General features: G+C 37.2%; 1 protein-coding gene across 4 annotated transcripts in view; it reads right to left on the reverse strand.

Moving 5' to 3' along the window:
- Nucleotides 1-223: 223 nt before the first annotated feature.
- Nucleotides 224-13,180, reverse strand: part of LOC126266917 (uncharacterized) — a 174,928-nt gene continuing 161,971 nt past the window's right edge. For all 4 annotated transcript variants that reach the window (XM_049971602.1, XM_049971603.1, XM_049971604.1 and 1 more), the window contains exon 12: nucleotides 224-8,005. In XM_049971602.1, coding sequence (XP_049827559.1) covers nucleotides 6,587-8,005 — 1,419 coding nt within the window. In that variant the 3' untranslated portion in view covers nucleotides 224-6,586. The remainder of the gene's footprint in view (nucleotides 8,006-13,180) is intronic.

Raw genomic sequence — 13,180 nt, forward strand, 5'->3', positions numbered from 1 at the left:
TGTGACAGCCTCATCTGTGGAAGTCCTAGTTCAGTATTACACAAACATGACTATTAAACAAATTTTGTAGTTTTCGTGCGATAAGGTTGCTTTCTGTGTAAATTATGAATACAGAGGTCTTCACCAAACTTGCACCAAAGCCATTAAAGATGAGGATGGGTTAGGGCATCAAAGAGAGACAATAAACCAAAGGATAAGGAACATTATAAATAAACTTTCCCCATTCTGAAGCACCTTTTTTATTCAATGAAAATACATTTGCAGAACACCTTGGACAAATAATTCTCAAAATTCATCAGAACTCATACAAAAATAAACATAAAATACAAATGTTTACTGAGCTTGCTGTTTCAAAGTACAAATTTTGGATCATTATGGAACTTTTTACTTACAGAAAGAACTACTTCATTGCTAAAGTGGCAACTACACATACTTTAAAAGAATTTCCAAAATTCATTTACAGACAATATTGCACATGTAATGCATGGGAAATGCAAAAATATTTATATTTTTCTTGTAATTATAAAGCTGGTAATGCAACCCAACTACACAATAAAACTGCAACGAGATTCAGCATTTTCAGATGATGTAAAAAAATGGTTAAAATGTTGATAAAAAAGTGGCTTATGAAAAAGTATGTATGTACCACTTTGTGCAACTTATATATCTCTGTCCTTGTGCATTGATTGAGGCTCAATTCAAAATATTTTAAGAAATGTTGGTGGTGTAAGGGAGGCAACTGGACTACACTAATTACATCAATTGTAATTTTGAACTAATGACGTATTTTGAAGCAGAGAAATTATGAAAAATGAAATTGTAGTGATGTCTGACATGTAAGAATGACTCTCTCTCTCTGTCAAGGAGTCATAAGCTGCACAATAGGCTACTAACTCTGCAATGTTATTTCTACACGAATAGTTCTTAGCTGTCTTCAGGATTATGAGACCCAATGGCAATTTTAAAAAATAAAAAATAAAAAAATACCCAGCACATATTATGCCAAACAACAGGGATTCATGGCAATCTAACTGAACTTCATTTGTCCTTATTGCACATACTGCATTTCCGTGGCATGCAACTATCTTATTTCAATGCAGTGGAATCACCCTTCACAAACATCCATAAATTGCAAGGTAAGTACTAGTTACAATGTCAAAAGTCATAAAATGGCTGATTGCAAACATTATTCAGAACTGAAATAGCAGCACACACATACTTAATGAAGGCTCAGTCCAAGATTCACTTAATTTTGGTTGTCATAGTTTCCTTCAGTATGACTGACTGCTTCAAAAACTCGAGTTCTATTTTATGCAAGACTGCTAAAAACAGCTGCATTTGCAAAACTGACATGACACTGCAAAAGTGATAGGAAATACTGTACATTGTCTTGAAGTTAGGGACATCTGATTCTCCTCACTGAGCCTTGCTCAGAACTAAATATAAATAATTCACAACATAAACAACTAAAAGAACTGACGTGACTGCCACCAATGCAAATGGGTGTTCTTAAGAAGACAATTCACATACAACACTGAAGACAAAAAGCGTGAACAGTGTCAACCAATATTTTCTATCAAAAAAGATACTGGCCGATGACAAAATAAAAAATGTAAAAAATAATAATGAAAATACTTGTGTATAAATATAATATATATATATGTATATGTAAGTACAGTCATGAATATATGTATACACAGCAAATATTTATTAACACAAGGCACAAAATCTGAAGAGAAATGAATTAACTACCATATGTTAAACAGAGAATAGGGAATCAGTCTGTATAACTCCAGAAATAAAAGTCAACAGAGAAAAGTACACAGTCAAGATCAAACTGTTTGTCATATTGAATAGTTTTAACTCACAGTAACTAATAAAAATACCGTCAACAGTTCACCTTAATGTTAATTAAGGCTAGAATTATGTAACAATGTGTTTTACAGCTCAAATGATTTAATTCCAAATGTATGTTTTCCCCTCGAATTCTTGTTTGGTACCTCTGCAGTTACTTTGTTACTCTAATAATAAAGATGAAATTAAAAAAAAAAAAAAAAAAAGTTGAAAGTAGATGCGAATAGATGTTCAATAATATGCTGTTAATTACCAGTCACAAAATAAATTAATTTATCAAACATGATGAATACGTTGCACAGGTACTTGTTATGGCCATGATAAAATCATAAGTCATTCATTAACATGAGTATTCTTGTACTGCAGTCCTCTAACAGATCAGGCATAACAGGGAACAGGGAATCATGGAACACTGATTACCTATTAATTTCTTAGGCTGAGGAAAGGAGTTGCAGAGAACACTCCCCCCCCCCCAAACACACACACACACACACACACACACACACACACACACACACTCACGAATGGAGGTCGGAGGTGTGCTGAGAGAGAGAGAGAGAGAGAGAGAGAGAGAGAGAGAGAGAGATGTTGAGGAATATGTACCATACCTGAGTAAAAATCAATTTCACATAAATTTTTTTTTTAATGTATTTCAACAAGCTGCCCCTCAATGTCCTGTCTAAAAACATATATCAAACACTGCAAGATAAATTCACAAAGTTATTTTATCAATGGCACTAAAATTGGTTAAATCTGACAATGAACATTGTAACAAATATTAATTGGCATTTTAATTTCATAATACCATTTTATAAATCATAGTTCATTTGCATACTGACATACACCATCAATGACAATGTCTACCCTGTTTTTAGAGGATTTCTTGCCAGTTAAAAGATTATCCCCGCATTTGTTTCTAATTGTATCATTGTACAGTTCTTGTATTTTGTGCCTGACAAGATACGTACATCACCTATGGCATAACAATACTTCCTATCGGAAATAGGAGTTTCCATTTGCCTGGGGCTCTTCTTTCAGAAATTGTTTTCCAATAAACATTGGCAACATGACTGTTGGGACTATCTCTTCATGACTAAAGTACAACCCCTCTTGGGCATACTAAAACACCCACATGCAGGAGTAATGTATTCATAGTGCACTTATGATTTCATTATAATGAGATATTCACTGTTGTTGTTGAGGTGCTTTATTATGAAAATAAACTGTGGTGAGACTTTTCAATAATTCTACTCGTGGACTATGCAGCATCAGTTTCCATGTATTTCAGTCACAACCAGAAGGAAAAAGGGATATGGGCAGGAAGGAAAACTGATCATAATTTCTAATGAAAGTACAAACGAATTTTAAATAATGATACAATATCACCAAAGATGATGTAAGAAAGTAATTCATGTGAAAACTGGTACACAGAAACATTAATTACTACAAATACTGCATGCTGTGCTAGTTACTGTTAGATAAGGGTATTGAAAGAAAACCTGAACTATAGAAAAAAAGTCAACTGCACAGACACACTCCAAATGGAGTAAGCTCTACAACCAATTATTAAGTATCATAACACAGCTGTGGAATATGTCTCCCTCTATGTTCCTCCCTCTAACATAATATTCATGGAATCTGGCAACCACCAGAAAAACTTAAGAGGAAGAGAGAGAACCTTGAGCTCCCTTTCTTTAAGACAATATTTAAAAAAAATTGTACCCTCTGTAATGGAACAACAACTTCTGAACTTTCTGTATCACAATAACAGGTGTGACATGGATAGTAAGAGTTTCACATGCTGAATCTGGTCTACTCCATAAATGCGCAGAAAGTGAGGGAGACATAATAGTAGAAATTTGAGTAACACTGTACTTCTAGACTTGTTAAACATTGGAATTTGACAAAGTCTCTCTAATATTCTTTTACAACAAACAATTTTACATTAATGGTAGTTACAAACTGTGGATAAATTTACTGTCAAAAGAGAGAGCAATGAGTTTCACATACCCAAAGTGTGTATTCATCTACCAATAAACATCCAATGCATATGTTTTATTTCAATAAATACACAGAAAATTGTGTTCCCAGTACACAACAAAATATGAATCAGGGACACTGTGGAAGGCATAGGTCATAGAGCAGAATGAACATAAGAATAAGAAACAGCTCCTCTGAATACTGTGCTTTTTCTACCATCTTCTTAGTGTGTCCCAAGTCAGTAGTACAAAAGAGTAACTGCCATTTATGAAGATAATTTATTACAGCTTAAGTGCTGAATATAAAATTTCATACCTTGAACTTCCAACATCCAGATTTAAAATTCGAAGAATGTCTGAAAGTTTACAAAAGAATGAGAGGTTGGATATCTTTTACTTTTCTTGTTGTTAATAAAATCATGAAAATCTATTATTGGTTGCCAAATACACAATTTGTATACATATCTACCTACAGATGGACGATAAAAGCTACAGTTATCAAAAAACTTTGGAAAAAAACTGGCAGACAATGTAATAAGATTTGTCATGTAATTAGAATGGAGCTCTTATCTGATGTCCCTTTTACATATAATGAAATGAAGATAGATGAGCGGAAAAGTACTGGATTACGTGAAAGTTAAAGATGCAAGAACCTCACTCACAACAAAAGATATATACAAAGATCACCTAGAAAAATAAATCTCTTGATTCTAAATGTAGCATAAACAGAACTTCAGCAGTGATCTTCATTTTTAAGATTTTAGATCTTAGAGTCTGAAAATATGTATTGTATGGCATCAATACATATGCCAATTTGGTAGATTATTATTTCATCACAACCTAGGAGCAGAGGCAGGATGATAAATCTGTGTATCCACAGATTCTTTTAGCATTTTGTACATAAAACATTAATTACCACTGCAAGCCAAACTCTATGTCATTTTTCCCCTAGTCAACACACCTACAAAACAATGACAAAAATAAAATAACAAGAAATGAAGAAAAAGAGAGAGGGAGGGGGAGAAACAACACAGTCAAGACAGCTTTCTTCCAATTCAAAAACCTTACATTTCTATATCCAACAATGTTGTAAAGCTGTATGTTATCGAAAAAAACACAGCTGTATTGTGTTAATTCAAATAAAATGGCAGACATGAGTACAGCAGTCATCACCAAACTTCATGTATTTGGAACATGTGGCTGTCACTCACCCACTGAATGAAGAAAATGAATGATTTAGTGTGTGACACTCCAACCCCACATACCAGATGGGTGGTATAATACCAGGGCAACTACAAAGAGAAGCATATAAAGAAACATTAAACTGAAACACACCTCATACAGTTAATGACTAAAAATTTAGATCTAGCTCCGTTTTCCAACAATAGAAATTATTTCAAATATTTCAGTAGTAACAGTACTCTCACATACACAAGCTGCTTACATGGTAGAAGTATGCTTCAACAGCTTCTCTGAACAATAATGAAAGGGAGATACAAGTCCTAGAATTGGAAGAAATGAATGATATCACAGAGAACTCAATTGGCTGCATATTCACGCAATGCAATTTTGGAGGACTTGCTTTACATTAATTATTCCATGTATGTGGTAGTTGATAACATTTTCAAATATTAGATTTCAAAAGAATGTTTATTGGTATCTGGTGCTGATATTTCAGTTACCCATTTGAGTAAATAAATTAAAACCAAAAGCAATTTATTTTTCTTTATAGAAACACAAATTTGTACTGCAAGTGACATCAGTCATCCTCACGCTGTTTTAAAGACCTGTCTCAAAATTTCAACAACATAGTGTTTCTGAGCTCATTTAAAATAATCATTAAACTGAGAGCTTGTGCAGCAATTCTTGTTTCATTCATATCACTGCTTCAATAGAAACTCAGTTTCCAAGATATTAACAGATTTAATTGAGAACAAGCACTTGCAACTATCATCATTTAAGTTTCAGAGAGTTATCAACATTTTTCTCTAAAATATGCAAATGAGTATACAACATTGACAACAGTTATGTTTACACCAGCTAAGAAACAAATACTCTCAATGCTGTCAATATATTATTCTTTTAAATATTTTCGCACTGATTTATATACATACAGAGACACATTTAAATATGAAGCAGCGAGCATATATATTATTTACACGCCTTAGATGGCATTTAAATGACTAGTAATAATTGCACATTCACCTACAGACATTTTTTAACACTCGAGGAAACAGGTACAATAAATCTCACTGACGTAACACAGAGACAGAATATCTAACGTTCTGACTACAAATGCAACTTTAAATATTATTTACAAATTGTTAATAAACAGAAGGTGAAATTATAATTGAATTTAAGTTCTACTGTCTGCACACTAGTTAAAATGATAAATTTCATATAAAATTTATGCAACTAAATGCAAAATATTCTTTACAGAATTGAGATCATAAGCAAGAGAGAGAAACCAACAACAGTATTCATGTGACAATTCAAATTCACTTCCTAGCACCGCAGTATAAAAAGAGAAGGCTTCATGAAGCTGACAGTCCCTTCACTTCCAAAATAGAGTTTTAACACCAAGATTTGGCTCAATTATGTGACACCAGAACAAAATTACATCATTAAATGCAGCTTATTTAGATACTACATAAATTACACATTTGTACATACCATTGCAACTACCCATCACAATTAAAACTCTGGTGGTACATATGTACCATTTTAAAACTGAAATGGCTTAACTGAAATAATCATTCTTGAACATTGTCCACATCTGGTTTTTTCAATATAGTTGGTTCATCTTTCAGAAATGTACCAGATCTAGAACCAACAGAGGGAGGCTTATCTTCAAGTGGGCCTCCTTTTTTAGTCTCAACTTTAGTCTTTGTTTGAGTGACAGCCTCAGGCACACATTTACTTCTACCAAGAACGCCATTCACAGTTTTCTTTAAAGCATTATTGTTCACCTTATTCACATTAATTACAGTCTTCGATAGAGTGAATGTGCCTCCTGCTTCTCGCAAGGCACTACGTGTGCCAGTGGTCTTATTTTCAGAACTCACCTTAGCTGGACTTGACAACTGATTTTTTCCTTGCAGTCTAGGAGGAGTGCGTCTATTTGATGAAACCGTGGTTGGGGATGAAGAAGCATTTGGTTTAATTGAGCTCCTTTCCGATTTCAATTGTACAACTGCCTTTGTGGGAGCAGCATTCTTGCTATTATTATTTATGGATGAAACATTGTCAGGTGATGGTCTCGCTGAAATCAACACATTCCTTCTTAATGAAGGGGAACTACTGTAAGGTGAAGAAGTTGCTCCAGATCTCAGACGTGCAGTTGGAGAATCTCGAGGAGACAAAACAGTTTGTCTATTTGTTAGCTTTCTGATAGCAGGTAATGGTGACTGCTGGTTTTCCATTCTAGTGGAACCTGCCTTCAGTCCTTTTGCTGTGGGTGTTCTGTTAAGATCGTGCTTTGAAGAAACAGCTTGGGAAGTTGATGTGGGTGATTTGGGTACTGTTTTTCCATTCTCTGTTTTGCTAGGGACATTATCCACAGCAAATGATTCTGCCGTGGCTAGTGAATCTGTTGACATAGTGACATCTGTACCAATCCTTCCCAGAGCATGATGTCTTCGCTCTTTTGGTGTGTCAGGACGTGTGGCATTTGGAGCACTCTGACTGGTTGTTTCTTGTCTTTTTAGCCTTTCTGGTACAGCTGCAGATTCAGAAAGTGAGTCAGTGGATATTGTTATTTCATCACCAACCCTTTTTTTAACAAGTATTGTTTCTGCAGGCACAGAACACCGGCTCTTACTCTTTGTAATATCATTTGTTTCCTTTAACTGAACTTTAGCACAGTTAGTTGCCAATTCACTAAGAGAATCTGCTGACATGCTGAATTCCCCATCCTTTTTTCTCCTACCTTTAGCATCCCTTCCTGGCGATGTCCCACTAACTCCTCTTGAAACACTTCCTGTAGTGAATGTTCGACTCTTTCCTGAACTGTCACTTCCAGGTGCAGACCTTCGCATAGCTGGCGAAGAAGTCCTTGACGAGTCAGAGGAAGATATTGTTCTCCCTGGTCGACGAGTCGTAGCAGTCAGTTTTTCAGGTGTAGCAGCACAGGAGGTACTCTTATTCTTTTGCTTCGGAAGCTTTTGTTTACCCTGAAACATTATACAAAAACACACAATTCAAGAGCAGCTTAAATTCAATAAAAAGCATGGCTACTGTGTGTAACAATTTATTTGGATTTCATATGTCACTCAAAATGACTTCTTGTGACAAACACTTCTTTTGTGGAAGGAATTCCCCCACATGAAAATGTTGGCAAAGCAATAATGATAATAATCAGTGTCATATGCAGAAATATCATACAAATTTACCACTTACAAAGCTAATCTTGTTCTTGTTTCTTACTTAAAAACCATCAACTCAGGATACAGTATTTGTGAGAATCTAATGTGCCACCGAATGTACTGGAGACCCCAATTTTAAAAATTAAATCAAAAAACGAGAGTTTATTTGTGGATCAGTGGTAGACTAAATTTTGTGTGTGGTTCATGGTGTGGGTTCCTGTAGTTATGTCCTAGTTCATGAACCACGGGCAACATATGAGGGGCCAAGTAAGTGGTCCTGACAGTCGGGATACCAGTTACTTTGGAATAAGGCTGGGCATCTCAGACATATTCTGAGTCTTGGTTACCTTTGTGCTCATACGGCAAAGACTACCAAATCCACCGGTTAATCCCTCAACCGTTAGGGGTAAAACTCAATGGGACTCGAGGCAAGTAAGGCTAGCAACCTGCTTCCGTGGTACTTTAAATATGATGCTGGCAACAATCAGAGCAAAATGCCTCAGACCTTTGGAGGTGACGGAGTCCCACCTCTAACTGACAATCCAGGGACTCCTAAGATACGACTTGGCAAACAAATGGTAATAAGACGGTGAGCTATTAATATCAATGGGGGCTACTCTGGGAAGAAGGTAGAGCTGGCAGAGGCTGCAAGTAAGTTGGGTCTGGACGTTTCAGCTGTTAGTGACATTCGGGTAAGGGGTGAGAAAGAAGAGGAAGTGGGAGAATACAAGGTCTACCTGTCAGGAGTCAAAGCAGGAATAGCACAATGGGGCGTAGGGCTTTACATCAGGGAAAAAATGGAACCCGGCGTAGTTGCAATAAGGTATGTAAACGAATGACTGATGTGGGTAGATTTGACAGTGTCTAGCAAGAAAATTAGGATTGTGTCAGTATATTCGTATTCTGAAGGGGACAGATCAAGATAAGATGGATAGTTTTTATGAGGCACTCAGTGATGGAGTTGTTAGAGTAAAGGACAAGGACAGTGTTCTGCTCATGGGTGATTTTAATGCCAGGATTGGAAATCGAACAGAAGGGTATGAAAAGGTTATGGGTAAGTTTGGAGAGAAATGGAGGCCAACAGGAAAGGGAAACAACTCTTGGATTTCTGTGCCAGTATGGGCTCAGTAATCACAAACCCCTTTTTTAAACATAAGAACATTCACCGGTATACTTAGGAAGGCAGGGGAACCAGATCTGTCATTGACTATATAATAACAGATCAGCAATTCAGGAAGGCTGTGAGGGACACATGTGTATTCAGGGGATTCTTTGATGACACTGATCATTATTTAATCTGCAGTGAAATTGGGATTGTGAGGCCAAAAGCTGAGGTGGTCAGGTCCATATGTAGGAGGATAAGAGTGGAGAAACTTCAGGATAGGGACACCAGGCACAAGTATATAACAGCGATCTCAGAAAGGTACCAGTTAGTTGAATGTAGTCAATTACAGTCTTTGGAAAAGGAATTGACAAGGTACAGGGACACAGTACCAGAAGTGGCTTAAGAATGTCTTGAAACAGTAGTGTGTAAAAGTAGGATGAAGCAAACAGCTTGGTGGAATGACACAGTCAAGGCAGCCTGTAAAAGGAAAAGAAGGTGTATCAAAAATGGCTGCATACTAGAACTCAGGTAGACAGAGAAAGTTATGTTGAAGAAAGAAACAAAGCCAGACAGATAATTGCAGCATCCAAGAAGAAATCCTGGGAAGACTTTGGAAACAGGTTGGAGATTATGAGTCTAGCTGCTGGGAAACCATTCTGGAGTGTAATTAGCAGTCTTCGAAAGGGAGGTAAGAAGGAAATGACAAGTCTTTTGGACAGGTCAGGAAAACTGCTGGTGAATCCTGTGGATGCCTTGGGCAGATGGAGGGAATATTTTGAAGAGTTGCTCAATGTAGGTGAAAATACAATCAGCAATGTTTCAGATTTCGAGGTAGAATGGGATAGGAATGATGATGGAAATAGGATCACATTTGAGGAAGTGGAGAAAATGGTCAATAGATTGCAGTGCAATAAAGCAGCTGGGGTGGATGAAATTAAGTCAGAACTTATCAAATACAGTGGAAGGTCAGGTCTTAAATGGCTACACAGGATAACTGAAATGGCCTGGGAGTCGGGACAGGTTCCATCAGACTGGACAAAAGCAGTAAATCACACCAATCTTTAAACATGGAAACAGAGAAGATTGTAACTACTACAGAGGTATCTCTTTAATCAGCGTTGTGGGTAAAATCTTCTCAGGTATTGTTGAAAGGAAAGTGTGAGTATTAGTTGAGGACCAATTGGATGAAAATCAGTGTGGGTTTAGGTCTCTTAGAGGTTGTCAGGACCAGATCTTTAGCTTACGGCAAATAATGGAGAAGTATTATGAGTGGAACAGGAAACTGTATCTATGCTTTATAGATCTAGAAAAGGCATATGTCCGGGTTACTAGGAGGAAGTTATTGTCTGTTCTACAAGAATGGGTAGCTCTGAGGGATGTAGTAGTGAAGGCAGCAGAGGATAAAGTAGGTACAAAGACGAGGGCTGCTAGAAATCCTTGGGTAACAGAAGAAATATTGAAATTAATTGATGAAAGGAGAAAATATAAAAATGCAGTAAATGAAGCAGGCAAAAAGGAATACAAACGTCTCAAAAATGAGATCGACAGGAAGTGCAAAATGGCTAAACAGGGATGGCTAGAGGACAAATGTAAGGATGTAGAAGCTTATCTCACTAGGGGTAAGATAGATACTGCCTACAGGAAAATTAAAGAGACCTTTGGAGAGAAGAGAACCACGTGTATGAATATCAAGAGCTCAGATGGCAGCCCAGTTCTAAGCAAAGAAGGGAAGGCAGAAAGGTGGAAGGAGTATATAGAAGGTTTATACAAGGGTGATGTTCTTGAGGACAATATTATGGAAATGGAAGAGGATGTAGATGAAGACGAAATGGGAGATACGATACTGCGTGAAGAGTTTGACAGAGCACTGAAAGACCTGAGTTGAAACAAGGCCCCCGGAGTAGACAACATTCCATTAGAACTACTGACGGCCTTGGGACAACCAGTCCTGACAAAACTCTACCAGCTGGTGAGTGAGATGTATGAGACAGGCGAAATACCCTCAGACTTCAAGAAGAATATAATAATTCCAATCCCAAAGAAAGCAGGTGCTGACAGATGTGAAAATTACCGAACTATCAGTTTAATAAGCCACAGCTGCAAAATACTAACGCGAATTCTTTACAGACGAATGGAAAAACTGGTAGATGCAGACCTCGGGGAGGATCAGTTTGGATTCCGTCGAAATGTTGGAACACGTGAGGCAATACTGACCTTACGACTCATCTTAGAAGAAAGATTAAGAAAAGGCAAACCTACGTTTCTAGCATTTGTAGACTTAGAGAGAGCTTTTGACAATGTTGACTGGAATACACTCTTTCAAATTCTAAAGGTGGCAGGGGTAAAATACAGGGAGCGAAAGGCTATTTATAATTTGTACAGAAACCAGATGGCAGTCATAAGAGTCGAGGGGCATGAAAGGGAAGCAGTGGTTGGGAAGGGAGTGAGACAGGGTTGTAGCCTCTCCCCGATGTTATTCAATCTGTATATTGAGCAAGCAGTAAAGGAAACAAAAGAAAAATTTGGAGTAGGTATTAAAATTCATGGAGACGAAATAAAAACTTTGAGGTTCGCCGATGACATTGTAATTCTGTCAGAGACGGCAAAGGACTTGGAAGAGCAGTTGAACGGAATGGACAGTGTCTTGAAAGGAGGATATAAGATGAACATTAACAAAAGCAAAACGAGGATAATGGAATGTAGTCAAATTAAATCGGGTGATGCTGAGGGAATTAGATTAGGAAATGAGACAATTAAAGTAGTAAAGGAGTTTTGCTATTTAGGAAGTAAAATAACTGATGATGGACGAAGTAGAGAGGATATGAAATGTAGACTGGCAATGGCAAGGAAAGCGTTTCTGAAGAAGAGAAATTTGTTAACATCGAATATAGATTTATGTATCAGGAAGTCGTTTCTTAAAGTATTTGTTTGGAGTGTAGCCATGTATGGAAGTGAAACATGGACGATAACTAGTTCGGACAAGAAGAGAATAGAAGCTTTCGAAATGTGGTGCTACAGAAGAATACTGAAGATAAGGTGGATAGAGCACGTAACTAACGAGGAGGTATTGAATAGGATTGGGGAGAAGAGAAGTTTGTGGCACAAGTTGACTAGAAGAAGGGATCGGTTGGTAGGACATGTTTTGAGGCATCAAGGGATCACAAATTTAGCATTGGAGGGCAGCGTGGAGGGTAAAAATCGTAGAGGGAGACCGAGAGATGAGTACACTAAGCAGATTCAGAAGGATGTAGGTTGAAGTAGGTACTGGGAGATGAAGCAGCTTGCACAAGATAGAGTAGCATGGAGAGCTGCATCAAACCAGTCTCAGGACTGAAGACAACAACAACAACAACTACAAGATTATGGAATAGGAGGCAAACTTTTGCAAGCAATTAAAGGTATTTACATGGATAGTCAGGCAGCAGTTAGAGTTGACGGTAAATTGAGTTCATGGTTCAGAGTAGTTTCAGGGGTAAGACAAGGCTGCAACCTGTCACCACTGTTGTTCATATTATTTATGGATCATATGTTGAAAACAATAGACTGGCTGGGTGAGATTAAGATATGTGAACACAAAATAAGCAGTCTTGCATATGCGGATGACTTAGTTGTGATGGCAGATTCTATTGAAAGTTTGCAAAGTAATATCTCCAAAACGAAAGTAATGTCAGTGGGAAAGAAATATAAACGGACTGAGTTCCTAATAGGAGGAACAAACTTAGAACATGTGGACGGTTTCAAGTACTTAGGATGCATGTTCTCACAGGATGACAACATAGTGAAAGAACTGGAAGCGAGGTGTAGCAAAGCTAATGCAGTGAGTGCTCAGCTACGATCTACTCTCTTCTGCAAGAAGGAAGTCAGTACCAAGACTAAGT

Source organism: Schistocerca gregaria, chromosome 4, assembly GCF_023897955.1.
Source record: "Schistocerca gregaria isolate iqSchGreg1 chromosome 4, iqSchGreg1.2, whole genome shotgun sequence".
Lineage (NCBI taxonomy): Eukaryota > Metazoa > Arthropoda > Insecta > Orthoptera > Acrididae > Schistocerca > Schistocerca gregaria.